The sequence below is a fragment of the Drosophila innubila genome (genome assembly GCF_004354385.1).
Source record: "Drosophila innubila isolate TH190305 chromosome 2R unlocalized genomic scaffold, UK_Dinn_1.0 1_C_2R, whole genome shotgun sequence".
Lineage (NCBI taxonomy): Eukaryota > Metazoa > Arthropoda > Insecta > Diptera > Drosophilidae > Drosophila > Drosophila innubila.
This window is the reverse complement of record NW_022995374.1, coordinates 13923781-13946722: the sequence shown is the minus strand read 5'-3', so window position 1 is coordinate 13946722 and position 22942 is coordinate 13923781. Positions and strand designations below refer to the sequence as shown.

Below are 22942 nucleotides of genomic sequence, written 5' to 3'. Positions count from 1 at the left end.
ACTAACCAAACCAAAACCTATTAAACATCACTTTCCAAACTATATTGTAAATAATTTATTTGAGCTTGTAGTTCTTAGGCCTCCGACATAAATATTCCAATTCATGTTGAACGAGGCGCTTTATAACATTCTAAACGATTTGAGTTTTCGGCTTTATTGCTTTACATTCCTGATTATCATTTTCACTATCTATTATATCTACCGGCTCTGGCCGATGTCGTCCAGGATTGAGATATTGCCACGTAAGTACTACAGACGTTTCTTTAACTTCTTCGTATTTCTGCGTTTCTTTTATTTTTGTTGGACTTCAATTAGTTCAACTGCAGCTGGCAGTTGAAACTTAAATTACATTTGCAAAAGTTGCATCAAACTAATTGCATTTTGGCTGTGACGAACTACAGTGAAAACTCAGCAAACTGTTGTCGTCTTTTCCAACTAACTATGAGAGTGTAGAGATTTGATAAGGCTGCTATCAGAATACACCCACACAAGCGTTGTGTTGATAACAATGATAACAGCAATGGCAAAACATATTTCCGATAGTTTTCCTCAATTTTTCCTGGTATTTCTGTTCGAAGTGAGCTACAAATTCAATGAGGCAGTAAATTGATATACGTTGAATGTATTGTAGCATACACAAAGGCACTTTGATTGTATAAGGAAACAGTTTGGCATAATTACAGTTGAAGCTGTGGATTTTGCGAATTCGAATTGATTAATATTGAGATGGAAGGCACTATTACATAATAACAGATATCTTTTACATATATAATATTATGTTACATACCTGTCAGCCTTTGTTCTCAATCGAAAGTTAGTTAAGCGAACAGCTTGCACAACATGTCAAGTATACGCAGTGTGGAAAGCAACGTCATATGCGTCATACGTCAGCGCCTCTTGTTTTTTCAACAACTCTGTTGAATAGAGATAGAGAGGAGACTCATACTATTGTGATAACATACAAAACATTTGCTTTGTTTAGGGCCAACATGCATTAAGCCTTCTAGGCAACTGACAGCCGCATTAGCACACACACTCACAGACTCGCACACATGTAGTGAGCGAACCCTTTACAGCTCTCGAAAGGACTCGAAAGAATAACAATAAGCATTAGTTTGCTTTTCATTTGTGACAAAGCAAATAGAAAATAGATTTGTAGCTGCATTTGGTGCTGTTAAAGCCCTCTTAACTATTATGCCTTTTAGCTTTTTCTTTGCCTGCCTTGTACACTTACATACATTTATTGTATACATTAAGATTGTGTCATTAGCCCAATTTAATCCTGTTAACAACTTCATTTACAGCTGCAGCCAAGAGAGCAGAAAGCCACTTGGAGCCATGTTTATGCCACGACGCGTTTAAGCCAATTAACGAAATGGCCAATGAATAACGTAAATTCAGTTGAAAAACGAAACGAAATCGCGCAAACAATTGTAATTTGTTTAAATTGTTAACTGTCATTGTATCTGACGGTTTTCATTCATCGCGAGTGTGTGAAACAAACAAACCAAAAGAAACAATAACTAAAATGTCTTACATTTTATTTAATGCAATTCTGAAAGAAATCCTAAATTAAAAAACTACGTTGAGTGCTGTTAACACAATCAGCTTTTAAGTTGGGCCACAACTTTTCCGGCGTTTTCTTTTCAAGCGCATTGAAATGCAACATTTATTTGACGCGAACAATTTACGTGCTCTTTGGCCAAGGACATTTGGATATCCTTACACTTACAATTTGCGTTAACCATCTTCAAAAGTTGTGGCGTGGTCGAGCATCAAAGTTTTATTTCGATTTTGAATTATTATCGAAAAAGCAAAACAACAAAATTAAATTTTTATAATTAAAAAAAAATAATAATCTCAAAATATATTAAGTGCTAATACAATTTATATAACAAATATATCAAAATGGCAATGGAATGGATAACTGCCATGGACAAACGGTAAGTTATCAAAGATATTTTAACTATATAAATCAAATAATTTCATTAAAAATGGTCAGAAATGGATAGTTAATTTGTATGTAAATTTATGTCAATAGGAATATATATTCCATCCTCTTATATTCTCAAAATAAAAGGTTCCATTTCTATTCTATATTTTCTTCATTTTCTTCTATTTTCTTCTTGACTTGTTTATGTCTCTATCACAAAATGATTTAAGCCCAACTTTAAGCATCCTTTTAGATTTAATGCTCCGGTAATACCACCTTTTAGTTGCAGTTTCTGTTATCGAAGTTGCCTCTCTTCTGCTGCTTAGTTTAATTGCTTTATTTTTCATCCTTTGCGAAGCATGAAACAAATTTTATTTCTCAAAACAAAAGTTGCAAATTATTGGAAAAGTTCTGACAGAGCGTGATATATTACTATAAAATAAATAACAGTCCAATTGTCAAGTTATTTCAAGCTTAAAATTATCGTATTTATTCAAATCAATTTTAAGTTCCAAACTTAAGGCAAATGTTATTTTGCCTTGTGAGCATGCAAGAAAGAAAATACGTATACGTAATATTTAAAATGTTTATATCATGCTCGACATTCATCTGTGAAAAGGCAACAGCTGTATCTGCCATTAATTCACGCTTCAACACAGCTGACAACCTTTGGGGGGAATCAAGAGGTCCTGGCAACCAAGTTTCAGGCTACAAACAAATCCAAAACCAAATGCAGGACACGGCTTGCTTCAAATTATACGCTTTATTAAATTACAATGCCAAATTTAAAGCTCTATTCTTGGGCTAAATGCAATTATATTACAAAGCTGCTGGTCACTTTTTCTCTTCTCTTCTTTTCTCTTCACTTTAATTTTTTTTTTTTCAAATCTCAGTGTTTGCTTCAATCTCGAGTCCTAGCACGGTCCTTTCCAGTTGATTAGCGCACTGAAGCGGCGAAAATTGAGAGGCAGCAAATAGCTCAAATAGAAATTGGAGGGATTCAATTTTTCAAGGGCCGCACTCAAGCGAAGATTGTGCTCATTACAAGCTGTTTAAAGTACTGTTTGCGGGCATTTAAATTCACAGTGACCGACTTTCAGTATACCCTCTAAAGTAATTTTAAATGATTTAATGGAATGAATTATTTTTAATAGAAGATGTGTTTCTGGTAAAAGAATGCACATTTTTTTGAATTATTAAAGTGTGATCGCTGATATAATACCCTGTAAGCATAAAGTAATTTTATTGCCCTTTTAGCTAGTATTTTAGTGTCAGTTCAAAAGTTGTCTGTTATATAGTGTTGACATCTTGTTTAAATGCACATAAAATGTTCTTCAATAGATGCTTGATTATGTAGTGCTTAAGAGTAAGATTCGATTAAACGATAATGTTTACTCTATGTACAGCTTCTAGGCAAATGCAAGAATGTTCGACTGACAGGATACTCTTTACTATAGAAGTAGTAATCAACTCAATCTTTTATAGAATAGAAGACTCAGCTCATAAGAATTTAAAAAAATATATTTTCTAATTAAAAAGCATTCCAGCCTGTTCAGCTGCTTTAAACTCTATACAGGGTATAACAAGTAGAGTTAACTACTCATGTTTGTGGCAGTTGCAGAGCCAGGCATCATTAATACAAGTGGCGGCCTAGAAAATGGGCTAAACGCTGAGGTTTTAAGGGAGAAAGCAGCAGCTGTTACTTGTATTTCAGTGCAAAATGCTTTCACGTCTTGAAATAACTGCAATAAAAGGATATCTAGGGGCGTGACTGAGCCAAAGGCACGCCCACCGCCCCACGCCCCCTGCAATCAATCAGAGCTTTAGCCGCTGGCAGTCGGGCTTAAATGAACAGCAACCTGCCGAAATCAAAAGGATACACAGGGTCAGGTCAGCTGGCAAAAAAGGTCAAGAGCAAAGGACTCTAAGCACACACATACACATTGTTTGCTTTGTAATTTTGTGTGTATGTGTGTGTATATCGAGCAAATATTTGTATTTTCCGCATTTGGATGCCAACAATTTTATTTGCACGTCGCTTGAAATAAACATCACGTTCAGCAATTGCAACTTGCAGCTTAAACAAAAGAATATACAAGTATTTTTTTATGCATAATTGAAACGTTTCAGTTTTCTTTAGAAACTAATTTGCATTTTTGAGACAAGTAAATGCTGCAAACGGAGGAAGGGCAATAAAACAACGACAAAGTTTCGAAATTGTCGCACCGCAATTGCCACAAAATAAATGATTTAATTTACTGAAAATTAATGGCTGCTGTTGCAAAGTCACGCAAGCAAATCTCTTTGGCTTGTAATGCGGCAATTTGGTGAATCTGGAAAGAGAGTAAAATGATTCGGATATCCAGAGAATAGCCGAGGTGGCTGCTGGCAATTGATATTGATGATGGCATCGAAGCTCGTTTCTCCACACTGACTTTGTCTGAGGTTGAGCTGCCGCATATTTATCATACGCCACGTGTGCAGCTCGATAAGAGCTTCATGCAGATAACTCAACTCAACTCTACTCAACTCAACTAAACTTAAAGTTAATGTTAAATTTAAGTTATTTATGCTGTCGGGCTATGCTTGTTGCTTACATGGCAATTATAAAAAAGCAGCTTTGCATTTTGTAAAACCACAAAATGCTATTATAATAAACAACAAGAGACCGCGAGCGTGTGCCTCAACGCGCTTCCGGTTTTGCCAGCCCTACGAGGATATTCCTCATTCCCCATTCCTTATGCCCAATTCTCCGCTTCCTTTTCTGCATTTTACATCCTACCATGTAGACATGGCACTTAGCCGTACCGCTGTTTGGTTAACGACAACAACCAACGCCCAGTCGCTGTGGGCCCTTATACAGCCGTGGCCTATAAATTATGTATGAGTGAGGCAAAGACGGCCATACAGCTCACCTTCAACAGTGGCTGGCAAAAGTTATTGAGCGCCAGCGCCAAAAAGTAGACACTACAATATTAAAGTAGCTTTCCTGGCAAACACACACACACACACACAGACAAACTCTCTCCAATGTAAAACTCATTCAAAAGCTGCTTTGTTGGTTTTGATTTAGAATAAAATTTCACTTGTTTTCCTCTGACGGCTTTATGGAATTTTTAATTAGGCTAAGAATACAAAGATTCCAGTTACGAGCAGACAGAGTAAAAGGAAAAAGAGGCAAATAAAAAGAGACACAGAAAGAGAGAGAGAGAGAGAGAGAAAGAGAATGTCTGTCAATTTGCTCTTTTACTGTTTTTATAAATTCTTAAATGCAGCTGAACTTTCGCAAAAAGTAGAAACAATAAGAAAGTGGTACTTAAACTTTACATTATTCCTGCATAAACAAAGCCATAAATTCCTGTTGAAAAATACTTGTTGAAGCAGTCTTAAACAGTTAACAATGTGTTCATTTCCAAACAAGGATCTTGAGTGATTTTCTAGGCTCAACTTTGCCGCAAATAATTTTTTAAAAATTATTTTTTTCAAGCTATAAAAAGTATAACATAAACTTTTTAGGTGCTTCCAAGTGCCTAGAAATTTTTCCAACCTGACCATAGCTAAGAAAGGTGGTTATTTAACAGAGCTCTCCGTTTTAAGGTGTTTTAAAACAAGCTTTCCCAACAATCTGTGAATAAATGCAATCAGTAAGTGCTTTAAGCTGATATCAAAGATTTCAGTATTAATCAAGTCTTACATTTCTTTTTAAAGCTCATTCATGTGTTTTCGCAAAACAGTTAAGCATTTAAATTACACAGTTAGCTGGTGTCAATAGTTGTTCAACATGGCATTAGACAAGATGAATACTTTCAACACATTGCCACAATCTGTGGCAGATGAGTTTTAGCCACTCCCTAAAGCGAACAATAACAAGAACCGAAAATAAACTTTTCTTAAGTTGAACACTTTGCAATTAGTTGTTAGCTCTTCTCGACTTTTACCCTTATTTTATTTTCTTTAGACAAACATCCCTTTCCGGCTACGTGTCCTATTGCTTGGCCCATTCTCATAAGTATTTATTTATGCATTTTTATGTTAAAAACATTGAATAAAAATAACAGAAAGAAAGTTAAAGAGAGCGACCAATATTTGCATATTTCATTTGAGCACAAGCCATTGCCAAATGGCATTCAATTTCTTTTTTTATTGTAAAATTTGTTTTTTTTTTTTAATTTTAGCCTTGTTGTATTTTGCATTTGCATTTCCTTCGATGGCATTTTTTCATATTTTCTTTGGCCTTGTCCACTCGCAGCAAAATACAAACGAGCGTTCTTTGAATGGCACTGATTTATATACTGCAAATACTCATTCCCTTTCCCTTTTCCAATCTCATACCATTTTTTTTCCTTATCATTTTGTCCTTTGTGCATTTATTTCTGAGAAGTCTATTAGGTTCTATTGTTCTACAAGCGATATGCTCGCAGTTCTTATTTAAATAGTTCATAAATTTTTATTTTGCATTCGCAGAATTAGGAATTGAGATTATGCAATTGTATCAAGTGCAATAATACTTCGTTTGTAACTGTGATAGTCAGAATTACATCTGGTGAAAAGCAAAAGAGTGGAAATAAGTGGAAATATCTGAAGTTCACAATTTTGGAAGTGGAAGTAACATGTGAGGTACAATTTTTTATACAGTCTGACATTATTTAAAAAATTTTACTACTCATAGGTCAGAACCTAATCTTCATTTACTATTTTTTTCCTAAGTTTTCAGCTGATTTGACAAATACGAATTAACATTTCCCCATTACATCGTGAAAAGTCAAAAAATCAATTTAAATGGAAAAATAAATAAACAAATTTTGAAATTTAAAATATGAAATATTTAAATAGGGTCGCTCATTTGATAAGTGTTAGGAATTAAAATAAGAAACGGCGACAAAATGAAACTATATTTAAATATATGCAAAAATTGCCATCGAAAATGCTCTTTAAATTGGTTTGTTTACATTGCATTTTTATGTTGTTTTTGTGCTTTATTTTTTGCAGTCCTTGTGATCGGAACCTACGTGATGTGGAACTAATATCCTGTCGGTTGCGTCGCGTGGAGCCGCTGTGTCGCCTGCCAGGGTCAGCCTTGCAGCAATTGGCCATGTGCGGCTTCTACGAGGACTTGGAGAAGGGCGTGACACGTAAGTGGCATTAATGCATTAATTATGTAGCCTTTTTCCCAATCAATTTTTTAACTCCTCATCAGTGTGAGTTTATGTAATAATATTTCAAACATTTCCTTTCTATCCGCTCTGTCTCTGTAGTTTTTCGCGCTGGGGAACAAGGACGGTTCTGGTATGCGGTGTTGGGTGGCTCATTGGAGGTGCGCTACCACGCGCATTCCGATGCCGATGGCAAGGTAAGTGCACCCATAAATATGGAATGTATACGAGTAGGTATTGAAAATATATGGAGTCCATGGAATGTGGGATAGTGTCGGGCCATTGTCAGACGGTTTACTAGCGAAACCTGCTGTCATGTCATGTGAAAACAATGCACAGTTTGAACAATATAATTGATGGCGATTATATACCCAGGATACGAACGGAACGGAATACGAGTCTGTAGCGCAAAAAAATTGTTATGCATGGATGAGCTGAATACGATGGAGGAAACGCAGAGGGGACAGTTTGCGGGTTCGAGGATTGCATGTTCAATATGTCGTTTCAATTGCCAAGTGGGTTTTGTGTGCGCTTGTGTATGAGTGTGTGTGTGTGTGTGTATGGTTTATAACCCTGCGGCTTGCCTTTTATCTGTCGTTATGTCCCCAAAACTGCTGACAGCAGCATTGTGCATTCAGATCCTTGTGGCATGCCTCAGTCTCCCCATTATCCCCTCCATACAATACCTCTGTATTTTTCTTTTTTCTATTTTCCCAATTTTTTTCTCTGCTTCTGCTGCTTTTGTCCGGACCCGCAGCCACAGCACATTAATTTCCGCACGGATATTGGCCAGTCGTTTTTACAGCCTGTCGATGCCATTTTTGCTGGTTCTTCTGCTGCTGGTTCTCGCTCAGTACATGGTCGAGTTCATTTTTTGCACGGTCCCTTCAGCGATTGTGGATCCAAAAGGTGTCGGCTAATTGAAATAGGTTCTTCAACAGGCCAAGCCATGTGCTATTGTGTGTGTGTGTATATGAGTGTGTGGTGTAGTTTGTGCAATAGAAATTTGAGCTTTATGAATAAGTGGGCCATGAAGGACGTTTGTTGGTAACATAAACTCAAAGCTAATCAGCGCTGCGGTTGCCATTGGTTTGACTGTGAACATTTCAAAAAGTTAATTCTCATTATTTGCACTTGCCAAAAATTCAATACAAATGTTCCTATTTTTGAGAAGTTTTCTTTATTTATATTTCAATTGCCAAAGGATTTAATTTTCATTTGAAAAGGTCTCTATGTATTTTATACAATAGTTGGTTATTTGAATTTGTTCATTATAAAATTTTAGTTAATTTAAGAACTACTTTAAATCAGTTTGATAAATTAATTCATAATTAATGTGTTGTCAAAAGTGAATCTAGTCAGTTTTAGCTTTTAATTTAAAGTATTTTTAATTGTTTTCGATAATTTTTTTTTTTTGGAATTTTCTCATACCTGTTTTTGTTAATTCTTTAAATTTTCATTGATTTCGCATTAAAATTTGGTTAATTTCAATTTATAAAATTTTAACGCAATTTCCCATATTGAATCACGCGTAAAATTGAATAAAAATCCTCAATATAAAAAGCCTGAGCTTAGTTAAACTGCTCCCGTTCAGTGTCCGAGTCATTTTACTGACCCAATTTCGTAGAACGCATTTGCATAATTTTTCACTTGATTTATTTAGAGGGAAAAACATTAGAGAATTTGCCAGTGGCGAGCAGCGGCAATTACAGAGTCATAAATTATGCATAAAATTGCGGGCTGTAGGCAATGTTCTGGGAGTACAAACTTGGATGAGCAGCCGAAACGCAGAGACACAGAAACTGTATTTGACACTTTATAAAAATGAAAAGAAGATGAACTAAAACAAGGCAAGTTTAATGAATGAGCGACGCGCAAGTTGAAGTTGCACGATGGATTGTGTAGCGTGCGACACGCAAAACCCAATTTCATTTCACGGGCTAAATATAAATTTGAAGAAGGGAAAAGCCACCAAAAAAAAAAAATATAACCTGAGCACAAGCTCACAACAAACAAGAGCAAACATAACAAAAAGGGAGGGGGGGAGACGAGACGACAGACGACAGAGGAGTGTAGACCTATCAATAGCCACACAATTAATTTCGAGTGGTGCCGCAGCTGATAGCGAGATGATGAGAGGGGTAGGGGGAAGTGGGGGCAAAGTGAACTCATCATCAAAAAAAAAAATATCATAAAAATAGTAGACAACGATGCGAGCTGAAATATTTTTCGAAATAAAAACAAATTTATGTGCGACTTGCAGTCAGCGTCCATTTGGTGTGAGTTCCGCTCAACCGGATTTCCCTCCCAGCTCACGTGACAGAGCAGGGGGAAAGGAGAGAGGTGGGTGTTTGCCAGCTTGATGATTTGAACTCACGTCAGCTAATTTTGATCTAATGAAATACGAGTTCGAGTACGAGAAGCGGTCGGCAACAGATACAAATTGCAATACATTTATAAGAGTCTCCGTTTTGACTTGTCTGCCAAGTCAAGGGCTTGTTCGGAGGTGAAGGCGGGGGCGTGGCTGCAGGCACTAATTAGAGCACCTATAAGCCGTTATAATTGAATAACATTAAAGTTTGCAGTGCAGCGGCCTTCAACTTAGCTGCTGAGTATCTTGTATCTAGTATCTTGTATCTATTAGTTTGTTGCTTGCCTGTAGCTGTCTCAAATTACACAATTAATCTTTGTTCTATGTATATGTGTGTTTGTTGCTGACACGGCTCCAATTAAAATTATGATATAATTATAGCCGGCACCGCCTGGCCATCAAATTAGCCTCGCTGCGGCGTGTATGTTTAAAATGTTTTTCCTAAACTCATCAAACTAATGAAAATGTTTTCGAAAAAAAAAAAAACTACTTAACCCACATATAATTAGGCGTCATTAGGCAGCCCAGCAACTTCCTCTTGATAGAGTATCGTTTGCTATCTTGGTATTGTATCGTATCGAATCGTTTCGTTTCGTTCCATTGTTGGCCACCCAACACGAGCTGCACATTTATTTTCAAGTTCAGATACATTTTAAACTGTAGGTGTTCAAAACTAGCAGCTTTACGACTTTTCTACTAGAGAAAGCATAGAAAAAATTGTCAACGAGCGTTTTGTGGGCGACAGTTCACAGTTGAAACTGTTGGCGGGTTTCACATTTCAGAGAAATTCTATTAAAATTCAAAACTAGAGCAAGTTAAGAGCGTTTTCAAAAGAGATAGACAGAGAGAGAAATAGTAAACCGATTTTAATAATGCAGCTTCCACAGCCTCGCGAGCAATTTCCGTCTCTGTCGCTAAAAAGCCGGAAGCATTCCACTTTTGGCCAAAAAGCCAAACCTCATTGCCACACTGAACTGTCGGACAGGCAGACAGACAGACAGACAGACAGACCGACAAACAAATAAACAAATACTTTTTTCCTCTTTTGGGCAACGTCAACGTCATCGACATCGGCCTCATTTGGAAATCTTTAATTAGTTAATAAGTCGAGCTATGAGAAAAGCGCTTAGCCAACTTGACCGATTTTATGGCCAACATTTGCATCTACCGTTGACCATATTTGAAAAGAAAAAAAAAAAACCTGTAAATCGACATTTCTTAGCTGTAATCAAAATCAGAATAAGAATTAAAATCAGAAACAGACAAAAGATTGAAAGTCGTTAATCAAAAAGTGTTTACAGCTAGAAGCACGTCAATTGTCAGTGAGTTCATTGGTGGCTCAGTCAGTTCGTTAGTGGTTAACAGTGAGAGAGACTGGCAATTTCCTTTGGTCTATCTAATCATTTGCCTTAATTAAACACATTTGCACACACTAACTGCCAATTAATAGCTGTGCAAATAGTCGTATATCTGAAAGAAAGGCTGAAAGCTGAATGAGTTGTTAGACAGTCAAAGAGGAACTGCAGAAATAAATAGAAAGAACACAAATATTATGGTTGATTATGGTGCAATGACACAAGCTGACTGAGAATTTTTTATATGAATAAACCATATCATTAATTAGCTTATCTTTAAAAGTTAATTTAAGCTTCAAGCAAACAAAATAATTTTTAAAAAGCTTAACCAATTATTAAGATTTCAAAACATTATAATTTTTAGTGGAAAACGGCGGAAAAACTTTACTAAAATGTTTTTTGAACATCTTCAAATCATTTTATAGTAAAAATTGATTTACTTGATAGTTATTTGAGTATTTTTTGAGGCAACTGAAAGCTTCCAAGTATCCTAATCTGTAATCTAGACTGAGAAACTAAATTAACTAATTTTAATTTTATTCTTTACAGTTCATAATTATATTTAATATTAATTTTAATTTTAATTCTAAACTTAATTTTATACTTAGTAATCGTTTCTTTGCCAACTGCATCAAAACTGCATCAAGACTAAAAAAATGTATTATAAATTAATTAGTTAATTAAGCGTATTTAAATTACATTAAATTACGAATTAAATTATAAGCTTTACGAACAGCATTTAAAGAGCTTGAAATCTGCAAATATCAAATTGAATTTGCCTAAACTTTCTTCGAAGCTGAAACATACATAAAGTGCTAAGTTATACTTTTCGCTAGTTTAATTAAAGTGCTCAAGTATCACTTTCAGCTGGTGTCATTGCCATTTGTTGGCTGCTGAAGATTATGCCTATCACTTGTGTTTGACAAGCAAACACACTGAAGACAAATGTTTCCAGCTACGGCGGCTACTTGAGACAGCAATAACAACAATTTGTCGCTTTTCATTAAAAGTGATGCCACAATAGAGACACTAGAGTCAGAAACAGGAACACAGATTGGGGGAAATGTAAATGTAAACAGTCAACAATCAACAATCAACAATCAGAGCAATATGCTCACGTCTTGACTCTTCTGTCAAACAAGTTGCGTTAATCTCTTGCTGATCGCAGTCGCAGTCGCAGTCGCCGTCGCATTTCAGAGTAGGCCCACATACAAAACAAAAAAAAAAAAAGTGAATACAAGTATATTCGTATGTCGTCGTATGAATACATGCGCTTGTGCGCAGCCGAATGTATCTTTTGGATACTTTAGCTGCCGCTACAGAAATTAATACGTGTTGAACACTTCAACAGCGCACACACAACTCGCTCGAGACGAGACGAGTTGAGTCGAGTTGAATCGAGAGTCGGTTACACGTCGGTCTGGTTTCAGTCTCAGGTTCCGATTGAGATTGAGATTCAGTTTTTGGGCGCCGGCAAAGAAACGCGCTGCACGTATCTGTGGTCTAGGCATTGCTATATAGTCTGGCCATATAGCAATAGCTTATCTCACTTTACATTCAAAGTAATCGAAGTTAACGAGTGTTCCGCATGCGAGGCGTCGTTTTCGTCGTCTTTTCATTAACATCTTCAACGTGGGCGTCGTTCAAACCACGCGCGGGCGTTACAAGCTCCACGTTCCATGTTCCACGTTCCACGTTCCTCATTCGGCGTTGCGTGTGTAAATATTTATTTAGCAAAAGGAAAACAACAACAACCAAGCATATGCGAAAATAAAGCAGTTAAATTATTATGGCTGCAAATGCTATCGAAATACCTGTACGAGTTGCATTGCCAATAACGAAAACGAAACAAGTGTAAACACAACAATAACAACCAAAACAACAACAGCAACGAGTGCAAAGCATTGCAATTGTTTATGCAACAACAAAAGTATAATTGTGATTAACAATTTATGGCCTAAATATATATCTTTCGAGTTTAAACGCAATCATTTCTACGCAAAAACGTAAACAAATGCAAGTGAATTATTTATGAGTTCATTCATTTATCGAAACAAAGGCTAACAAAACTATCAAAAAAAATTTAAATTTAATCAAAATCAAAGCATAGTTGAAGTTAAACAACAGCTGCATCAACGAATGGATTTCAACAAAGAATGGATTTTAGGTTTGTAATTATTTTGTTTGTTTATTTCACATGCGATAATGGAATTTACCTTAAAAACAATTGAAAGATAAGAAAACAACTTGATTCAGACAGTGGGCTGTATAAGTATTCTGTCTGCCAACTTGACTCAAGCAGTCAACTTATGACAGTGGGCAGTCAGGGAATTTATTAGCACTTCCGGTTGAATGACTAAGAAAAAGATACAGCTACAGAAACAATAATTAAAAGTACACAAAAAAAACTTTCAAAAAATTATATAAAATATGCATCTTCCCTTTCTCTTTGAAATTACCCCATCTGCAATTTTTTCTCATAATCTATATGCATAATTTATGTTAAGCTGATTCAATGAATTATTTAAAATGTTTTATAATCCTAACAAATGTCGCATTCAATTCGATTTGCATAATAGATCCAATAAATATATCATGTTTGAATGATTTCAACTGTCACTTTAGCTACTTCTGCATTTGTTTCAACCGGAATCAAATTTATTTAAATAAAGACGAGATTAGAAAACTATAAAATACTCTGTAAACATACTTTCTTGGGATATATTAATTTCCAATGATTATATTAATATTTTGACGAAATTTTAAATATAGAAATTTTTTATAAATAGTAATATTTATTTATTTTGAGACAGGAAATTCGACTTATTATCTGTAGATATTATAGACAGATTTATTTAATTTGATTTCCGTTGGTTAAAGAACAAATTCCTGAATTGTCTGTTACCGACTTGGACATAATCCAATTATACCCGTTTTTAACAATTTCATTGCTTAGGGGCATAAAAATGTTGAAAGAAAAGGCGCTTGCTATGAATATGATTGATGGTACTTTGGTACTTGGCTAACCAAATTGCCAACCAGTCAATAAAAATGCATAGATGAATAAACAAAGCAGGCAACAAGATGAATGGCGTCGACCGAGACAACGGCTTTATCAGCCCCACGACTTTACCTAAAAAATATAAATAAAATAAATAAAGAAGAAGAAGAATATGTTGCGAGCATATGAAGATATATGATTATCACCTGATCATCGATAAAAGACGATTGCCATCGAAATAAAATCTATATTATTGAGATTTATGTGATTTTCTTAATTAACATTGATGATAACTAATTAATATGCTTGAGATTGTGGTCTTTGAAAATGAAGCAACAACCTGCAAAGATTGTTGTGAGTTCAGCTGTCGCAGCTGTTGTGTTGCAACAACCTTGGCAAAGGTCAAAGGTGCGTTAGTGGCAATATCTGTATTCATCTTCGATGCACATTTTCCACCCGCCCTGGAGCTGTTCAAGCCCTGTTAAGTGGATGATGCTGCTGCTGCTCTCTCAGGCACATCAAATACTAATAATGCTCATGTTTTATATTTTTTATGGATCAATAAGTTTGCGTGCGTGCAGCAACAGCAGGCACTGTAGAGGGCACAGAGGAGGACCAACTGAGATCAAGGCGCTTTTAATAATCTTTAATAGGCTATATATATGTAAAAGTATGTGTATGTGTGTGTGTGTGTGAGTGAGAGTGTGTGTGCGTGGGTGGGCTGCAATAAAATTGCCACATGCCCCAACACAGCTTGTGGCTAGTCGAGGTGTATGCACATGAAATGTTTATGCCGCGCTTATCAAAATAACAACATTTTATATTATTTTATCTCACAACAACAACTCACATATTGTACTTGTGTGTGTATGTATACTTTTAGCTTTATTAATTTGCTTCTCAACAGCTAAAAGCTGCTCAGAATTTTTCCATTTCCCGCCACCACATGGCCCAAAAAGAACATCAGGAGAGTGCTGGATAAACTTTCTCACACTCTCATCACATAGTATATATGTACATACATACCCCTTTAATTTTACTCAAAACCAACAGCTGAGTCCTCTCACTCATCATTTGATTGAGAGTTTCGCTTGCAAATGTTGCATGCAATTTAAAGTTTGCTAATTGCTACACAATGTTTTTGTTGTTTTTGTCAGACAACTAAAACAATTAAATTAGCTGAAAATAAACAATTATCAATTTCTTCAACTAAAAATAAGTTTAATAAAAGTATACTAGTAAGCAAAATAATTCAGATTAATTGTAAGATAATTGAAATTAACTTTTATGTCTAGAGATTTTTGTAAGAAATTAAATTGTGAGAAGTCTAAGCATCTAAAAATATTTATTTGTCTATATGCACTATCAATTTCTTTAAAATTACTTGATATTGTTATTGGATATAATAAAAATAATAAGCTGAAATTAAAATTTTAAAACATCTTCAAGCCCAAAAAATTAACTAGTTTTGGTAATTCATTTTTTGAAGTTACAATTGTGATCAATAAAAATAACTTTGAATTCCTAATATATACTAATTATTCACTACTTTCAATTAATTGTTGGCTTGCATAGTTAACTTATTTGAGTTCTACCTAATTACTGATTACAGATTAAACGGAGCATCTAATTGTATATTGATATCAACCAACAGGTAGCTTATCAATTATTGATTTAACCAAATTTCGAATGTTTCAATTTATTAGATAAACCTGAAATCGTATGTGCTAAAAGCTTAGTTTGTTTGCTTTATCGGACCTTCAAAAACAATTCATTAGATAAGCTCGTCACATGTGCCATAAAACCTTCAAATTTATGCAGAAAAAAATGAGAGTAGAAAAACCATCCACAAATTATGCAAATACTCGTAATATGTCTGATAAGGTGCTAAAAATACGCGCTAACTAAATCTTGTATTGTCGTTGCTAACAAACAAATTAGAGCAAAAAAATTATCAAAATAACAGAATGCCAAAAAAGAGGGAGAGAGAGAGAGAAAGAGAAGAAGCGAAAAACGTGTTGCTCGTAATTTTGAGCACGTTCAAATTCAAAACGTGTCCAAATTTAGCCAAATATGAAAAACCGCCTCCAACACATGCAAATTTCTGATATATCCACAATAATTCTACAAAAGCGTATTTGTGGTGTGTGGGTGTGTGTTTGTGTTTGTGAGGCCTACAAACAGCAACAAACACAAGTACAACAACAACAAAAACAACAATCAGCGTATGAAAACATTTATATATGCGACTCCGACTGCTTTCCATGCCAATAAGCTTAATGCCAGCATTTGATGTCGATTACCATAAATACGAAACTGGCATAAAAAAAACAAGGATAATCTATTTAAGCTAGGTCGAAGCTGAAATACACTATAATGCTGTTGTATTTATAATAATATTTAGCACAAAGTAAAATCAGTTGACAAATAATAACTTTAAATGTTATAGAAACGTTTAAGAAATACTATTTTAAATTTAAATTTATATAATTTAAATAAAGCATAATTAAATGAGCTCGCTTAAGCACATCTAATTTAACAGACAGTCGGGACACATAATTTCCATCAATCATTCAAAAATTTCAAAGAATTACTCATTTTATGGTTAAGCTTAGCTACCCTCTGTTTGCCCAAACAAATGAATAATAATTTGCAACATGACACGACAAATGGAGGCGTTGAATGTCGAAGCTCGAATGAGGAAATATTTGAGGCCGATTTTTGTTAACCTTGCCCCCGACATTTGTCAAGTTCAGTGCCATGCGAAATGTTGTTATTTTTTTTGGCAACGCTTGGAAAAATTTAAGAAACTCAGCAAACACGTCTAACTTTTTGCTTTCCGCAAATTAGAAAAACAAATTTTTGAAGCAACTGAAAAATAAAATAAAACTCTGTCGAGTAAAATCAATATTTGTATAATAAAACAAACAAAAAAAAAAAAAGAGAAAAATGAATGAAATCAAATTGAGTTGCGTTGCATGCGCTGAATTGATTTAAACAATATTTCTTTTCTGCCAGGCAAAAGTTTGTTTTCCCCAGCGTCTGTGCTCCATTTGCATTTGGGGTCATAACAGCATCAGAGATTGGCTGAAAGCTGAAAGCTGAAGAGCCCGAGAGCTGGAGAGCCACTTTGGTAGCGACAACTTCAAAAGATTTTGCCACTGAATCATAAAAGACAAACGCAAAATCAATTGCACAATTGTTGCTGTAAAAGTAGAAGACGAGGCAAGAAATCAATAAGTAGCAATTTAATATATAGACTCGAATTCCCTGTGCACAGTAATCAGAGTGTTAGGGTATATTAAAATTATTTATTTAATTTTCATTTATATAATAATACAATTTTAAATGATCACCAAAAATGATTGTACTTTAAAAATGAAATTAAAAAAGGTAAAGTTGAAAGTTTATGGATTTTGGCTGCTTAAACAAAATAGAAAAGAGTCTTGAGTTTGTATATTAGGAGTGTTTGCTAGTCTCTCAATTCACTTTTATTTTAAATTGATTCACAAAGTCGAACAATCAAAAATCACTTGCATTAATTATAGTTTCAATTCTACGAATATTATTTTTTCTTTACCCAAGTTCTCGATAATTTAAAGTAATTGTAATATGCATTTTGCTATTCCTACTTCTTTTCTTACCATTAAAATGAGCGTGTACTTCAGCCACAGTCAAAACATATCGATTTTCAACCTTTTTGGCCATATTACACTTACATACATGTATTTGGTGCATATGTATCTGTGTCTTTGGCCTGTTGAAATATGTTTGGGTTTTTATGCCTATGCGGCGCACATGTTTATGTCTGCTATGCGGCACAACGTGGCCTAATAAAATTTCAGTTAACGAAAATAAACGCGTTGAGTTATGCAGCCGGGCTTACACAGCAGCTGAGGGTGAATGAAGGGGATTGTGGGGGGATTTCTCTGCCTAGTGAGAATTACGGACGAGTAATAATATCGCAATTTCGTATCCCAAATAATAAATATTATGTTGATTTTGCAGCCATTTTGGGTATTATCCTTTTTATATTACACTAACAAGAATTAAGCCGACTTCTACAACAAGTTAGTTGAATGATTCTGCATGTAAATCAAGTATACATAAAAATAATATCTCTATTGAAATGAGATAAATATTTGTTAATTATCTTTTTTTTAATTAAATATTTATTATAATTATTGTTCACTCGTAAGAGTATCTAAACTTTTATAAGCAGAATTTTTTCGCTCCATTTGTTCTTTCACATGCGCTAATAATTCATTTGAAACGACTTTTATAACTATTTGTTTTAGTCCTAAGGGTTAACCTCATTTTCAGAATTTATTTCTGCATTTTTTGTACTTCACGAAGCTTTTTCCGGTTTCAGCTTTCCCTTGATTCTAAAAGTATGCCGCAGTTACTTTTCTTTTATTGGCCGCTGGCTCTCACTTTTCTTATGCGACAAATTTAAAATCGAGAATTTTATCACCCAATAACCCAGAAATTTGCTTTACGTTCGTTTTGTAGCATCGTAAAAAGTTCAGATTGCGTTATTGTTGCAAGAAGAAGAGTCAAAGAGTCAAAGAGTCAGCGAGTGAATCGAGAAGCGACAAGCGACAACATAAATCATCATTTGTCAAGCAAATGTCCGGTCTCTGTTTCTGTTTCTGTTTCAGTTGTGGTCTCGATCTTGGTTAAACAAGTCCACTGGGTCGACTGGGTAATTTGCTTAACCCTGAACAGAAACATTCAGTCATTCAGTCAGCCAGTCAATCTGTCATTTATTGTCAGTTCTATGAGTTTAATTTTTATTGCAAGTTGCTCAATGAATTTGTCATCGATTCACGAATGTAGAAAACACTTCCATACATAATAAATAATATTACATACTCGTAGTTGCACACATACTTGGATGCATGCAAGCATTTTTATTGTTCTCACAAATTGTGCAAATTGTAGCAAAATGAGAGCATCGAATCAATATTAAGTAGCCGCCACAGTGGCTCCCCATTTGGCCCATCGAGCACGCGCCATCGAGCTTGCTGCTATGTCAAACAATCCGAATCCGAATAACGCATATGTCACATGGGGAAGTCAATCAGCATTTCATGAGATGAACTTGTCAGGCGACAAGTCGTGCAGTTCTCCCAGCTGATGTCACATCCATTTGATATCCTGGCAATTTTAAACCACACTCACAGACGAATCACTGACAGCATTCGCTTTTGTATGTGTGTGTACTTTGTCGATGTTGTTTGGCAGCTAATTATTCGTAGCAGCATTAAGTACGATTTTCAATTGTCAAATGTCACAAATGACATTAGCTGAAAGTGTCACACAGCTATTTAGATTGGAAGATTTAAGATTCATGTTTGAATTAATTATGGCTGCTGCTTTGAAATTGTTTTAAAAAAATTATTGCCTAAATTTTAAGTTCTAATGAGCTTTTAAAGCTGCTGATGACAGATTATTTATGACATGTTCAAAGCTATTAGAAAAAAATATTCAAAATTCCAGATAAATGTAATTGATTTATTTTAATAAAAGTAAGTAGCAAAGTCACATATTAAAAACCTTTCTGCATAAAGTTTTAGTGAGCTTTCAAAGAAGCTACCCCTCGAATTACAATATCATAGCTTAAACATTTAATGACTTCGTAAGCTGACAACAAAGGCTAACCATATCATAAAGCTTTCAATTACAAACCTTAATGTGCTTTAAAAGCGGCTGCTGAAAGGCGTTTAATTACATGTCAAGTGTCATTGGGCTCTGATTACGTTTTTATCATTGATATGCGCATATAGGGAAACTTGGGCTTGTCTGCAACGGAAACCGGAAGGAAGGCAACTTCAATTTGCCTGGCTGCCTTGCCACATGCAATTGACAAAATCCCACAAAAAGAGAATTGAGAATAACGCACACGCACAGTACATGTACAATGTACAATGTACTTATACCTATACATATATGGTATTTTTTTTTTATTATTATTATTGCCGAAGCCAACGCCATCCAATTTAAGCAACAATTGCTCGACTTGACTTGAGTTGCCTTTGGATTTTGCCTTTGCCTTTTGCCTTTCCCCTTTGCCTATGCTCAGCTGCAGTGCCTGTGTGTGAATGTGAATGTGAGATGTGTGTATGTGTTGTGTGTGTCAGTGTGTATTTATATGCTCATAAAAGGCATTGGCCTGCCCTTGAGCCTTTGCTTTTGGGACACGTATTTGAAGTCAAAATGGGTAATCACTTCTTCTTACATGATGCGGATTTCTTATTGTGATTTCGCTTTTTTGAAATTTACATAATGTGGCAGAGTCTTGATGCTGCTGCCAGAGCATCGTTTTGTCAACACACACAACACACAACATACAACATACAGGAAATGCGCACTACTCCCCATTCACAGCTCACAATTCACAATTTGTTTAAAGTGACTGCTCGGGGGTAGTTGCCAGACACAAACAAAACTAATTTATGCTAGGCACAGACAGACAGTCAGAGAGACAGACAGAGTGACATCTAGAAAGACAGCGCACACCTTGAGCTGCAGATGAGGCTAAGATGTTGCGACCCTTTTTCTGGCATTTGCATTTAAAAGAGCTGTCTTCGCAGCGGGCTTAACACCTCCTATAGTCTCAGTCTCAGTCTCAGCTTGTCTGCTCTTAACCCTCCACTCCCTCTCTTTCACTGCCTCCCCTTTGCAGTCCAAACAATTAGCTGACTGTTTACATGAATCCAAAAGAGATGCTGAAGCCTGAGTTTGCGTAATTAGCAACGCCTCTCAGCTCAAGACTTTAGGGTATAAGGTAAATTGAGAGCGGAGGGAAGGCAATTGTTTGTCTGTGTTGCTGGCAGCTTGGCAGACAACTAAGTCAACAACAAAAAACCAGCAGCATCAAATCAGCTGCATGTCTATCTGAATGCAGCAGTTTCAGTTGCAGATACAAGTTCAGATACAATTGTGGCACCTTATTTTAAATATCCTGTAAATAATCGAATGTCACTTTGCAAAGAATGTTAGAGAATGAAGAAATAAAATTTTTGCAGGGTATAAAAAGTTCTTTAAATCCATTGGTGCCATTACAATTATTTTAAAAATAGTGAGTGCACATTCTTAAGACATTTATTGTCATGAGATTTATCGAAAATTTAGATCTAGACCCCATTAAAGTCCTGTAAAATATTAATTGAGAGATATTTATGAATTTTATTTTAAATTCCATACATTTTATCCAGGTAATAACACCGTTTCTTTTCAAGAACCGAAACTGAAACCGTAACCGAAAGAAAATTCTCTGTCAAGAACCGAATACCGAAACGTTTGTACCGGTACGGTTGTGGTAAAGTTGCTAAGTCAAAGAGTTGTCCAACTTCCAACTGTCATAACTTGATGAAAACTGAATAGATTTTCAAACGGAATGTCATTTTGGTCATGATTTGGCCTCTAAATACATTCTGTATTAAATTTTTGTTCATTTAGAAAATTTAATTATTTTCGACCAAGATTCGATTTTGATGCTAAGGGTCCCCCCTTTGAAATTTCGAAAATTCAAAATTTTAAATCTCAAGTTTTCACTTTTAATCAACTCTTTATATCGTAATTAGTATAAAACAACACTTTAAACTTGATTCTGAGACCTTTCATTTTTTTGTAAAAAATCATGTGAAATTGAACAAAAATTTTGACTTGTAAAGTGGTTAAATCCGCAGTCTGACCAACTTCAAACTGTCATAACTTGATCAAAACTGAACCGATTTTCAAGCGGAATGTCATTTTGATCATGATTTGGCCTCTAAATCCTTTGTGTATTAAATTTTTGTTCATTTTGAAAATTTAATTATTTTCGACCAAGATTCGATTTTGATTCTAAGGGTCCCCCCTTTGAAATTTCGAAAATTCAAAATTTTAAATCTCAAGTTTTCACTTTTAATCAACTCTTTATATCGTAACTAGTATAAAACAACACTTTAAACTTGATTCTGAGACCTTTTATTTTTTTGTAAAAAATCATGTGAAATTGAACAAAAATTTTGACTTGTAAAGTGGTTAAATCCGCAGTCTGACCAACTTCAAACTGTCATAACTTGATCAAAACTGAACCGATTTTCAAGCGGAATGTCATTTTGATCATGATTTGGCCTCTAAATCCTTTGTGTATTAAATTTTTGTTAAATTTAGAAAATTTAATTATTTTCGACCAAGATTCGATTTTGATTCTAAGGGTCCCCCCTTTGAAATTTCGAAAATTCAAAATTTTAAATCTCAAGTTTTCACTTTTAATCAACTCCTTATATCGTAATTAGTATAAAACAACACTTTAAACTTGATTCTGAGACCTTTTATTTTTTTGTAAAAAATCATGTGAAATTGAACAAAAATTTTGACTTGTAAAGTGGTTAAATCCGCAGTCTGACCAACTTCAAACTGTCATAACTTGATCAAAACTGAACCGATTTTCAAGCGGAATGTCATTTTGATCATGATTTGGCCTCTAAATACATTCTGCATTAAATTTTTGTTCATTTAGAAAATTTAATTATTTTCGACCAAGATTCGATTTTGATTCTAAGGGTCCCCCCTTTGAAATTTCGAAAATTCAAAATTTTAAATCTCAAGTTTTCACTTTTAATCAACTCTTTATATCGTAATTAGTATAAAACAACACTTTAAACTTGATTCTGAGACCTTTCATTTTTTTGTAAAAAATCATGTGAAATTGAAGAAAAATTTTGACTTGTAAAGTGGTTAAATCCGCAGTCTGACCAACTTCAAATTGTCATAACTTGATCAAAACTGAACCGATTTTCAAGCGGAATGTCATTTTGATCATGATTTGGCCTCTAAATACATTCTGCATTAAATTTTTGTTCATTTAGAAAATTTAATTATTTTCGACCAAGATTCGATTTTGATTCTAAGGGTCCCCCCTTTGAAATTTCGAAAATTCAAAATTTTAAATCTCAAGTTTTCACTTTTAATCAACTCTTTATATCGTAATTAGTATAAGACAACACTTTAAACTTGATTCTGAGACCTTTCATTTTTTTGTAAAAAATCATGTGAAATTGAAGAAAAATTTTGACTTGTAAAGTGGTTAAATCCGCAGTCTGACCAACTTTAAATTGTCATAACTTGATCAAAACT

General features: G+C 34.7%; 1 protein-coding gene across 2 annotated transcripts in view; it reads left to right on the top strand.

Moving 5' to 3' along the window:
* Positions 1-22942, top strand: part of LOC117785621 (rap guanine nucleotide exchange factor 4) — a 55337-nt gene that overhangs the window by 479 nt on the left and 31916 nt on the right. The window contains exons 2-4 of one of the 2 annotated variants that reach the window (XM_034623724.1): positions 1305-1943; positions 6923-7065; positions 7189-7283. In XM_034623724.1, coding sequence (XP_034479615.1) covers positions 1909-1943; positions 6923-7065; positions 7189-7283 — 273 coding nt within the window. In that variant the 5' untranslated portion in view covers positions 1305-1908. Of the gene's footprint in view, positions 1-1304; positions 1944-6922; positions 7066-7188; positions 7284-12176; positions 12980-22942 lie in introns of those variants that run through there. The other variant, XM_034623726.1, reaches the window with a different exon arrangement.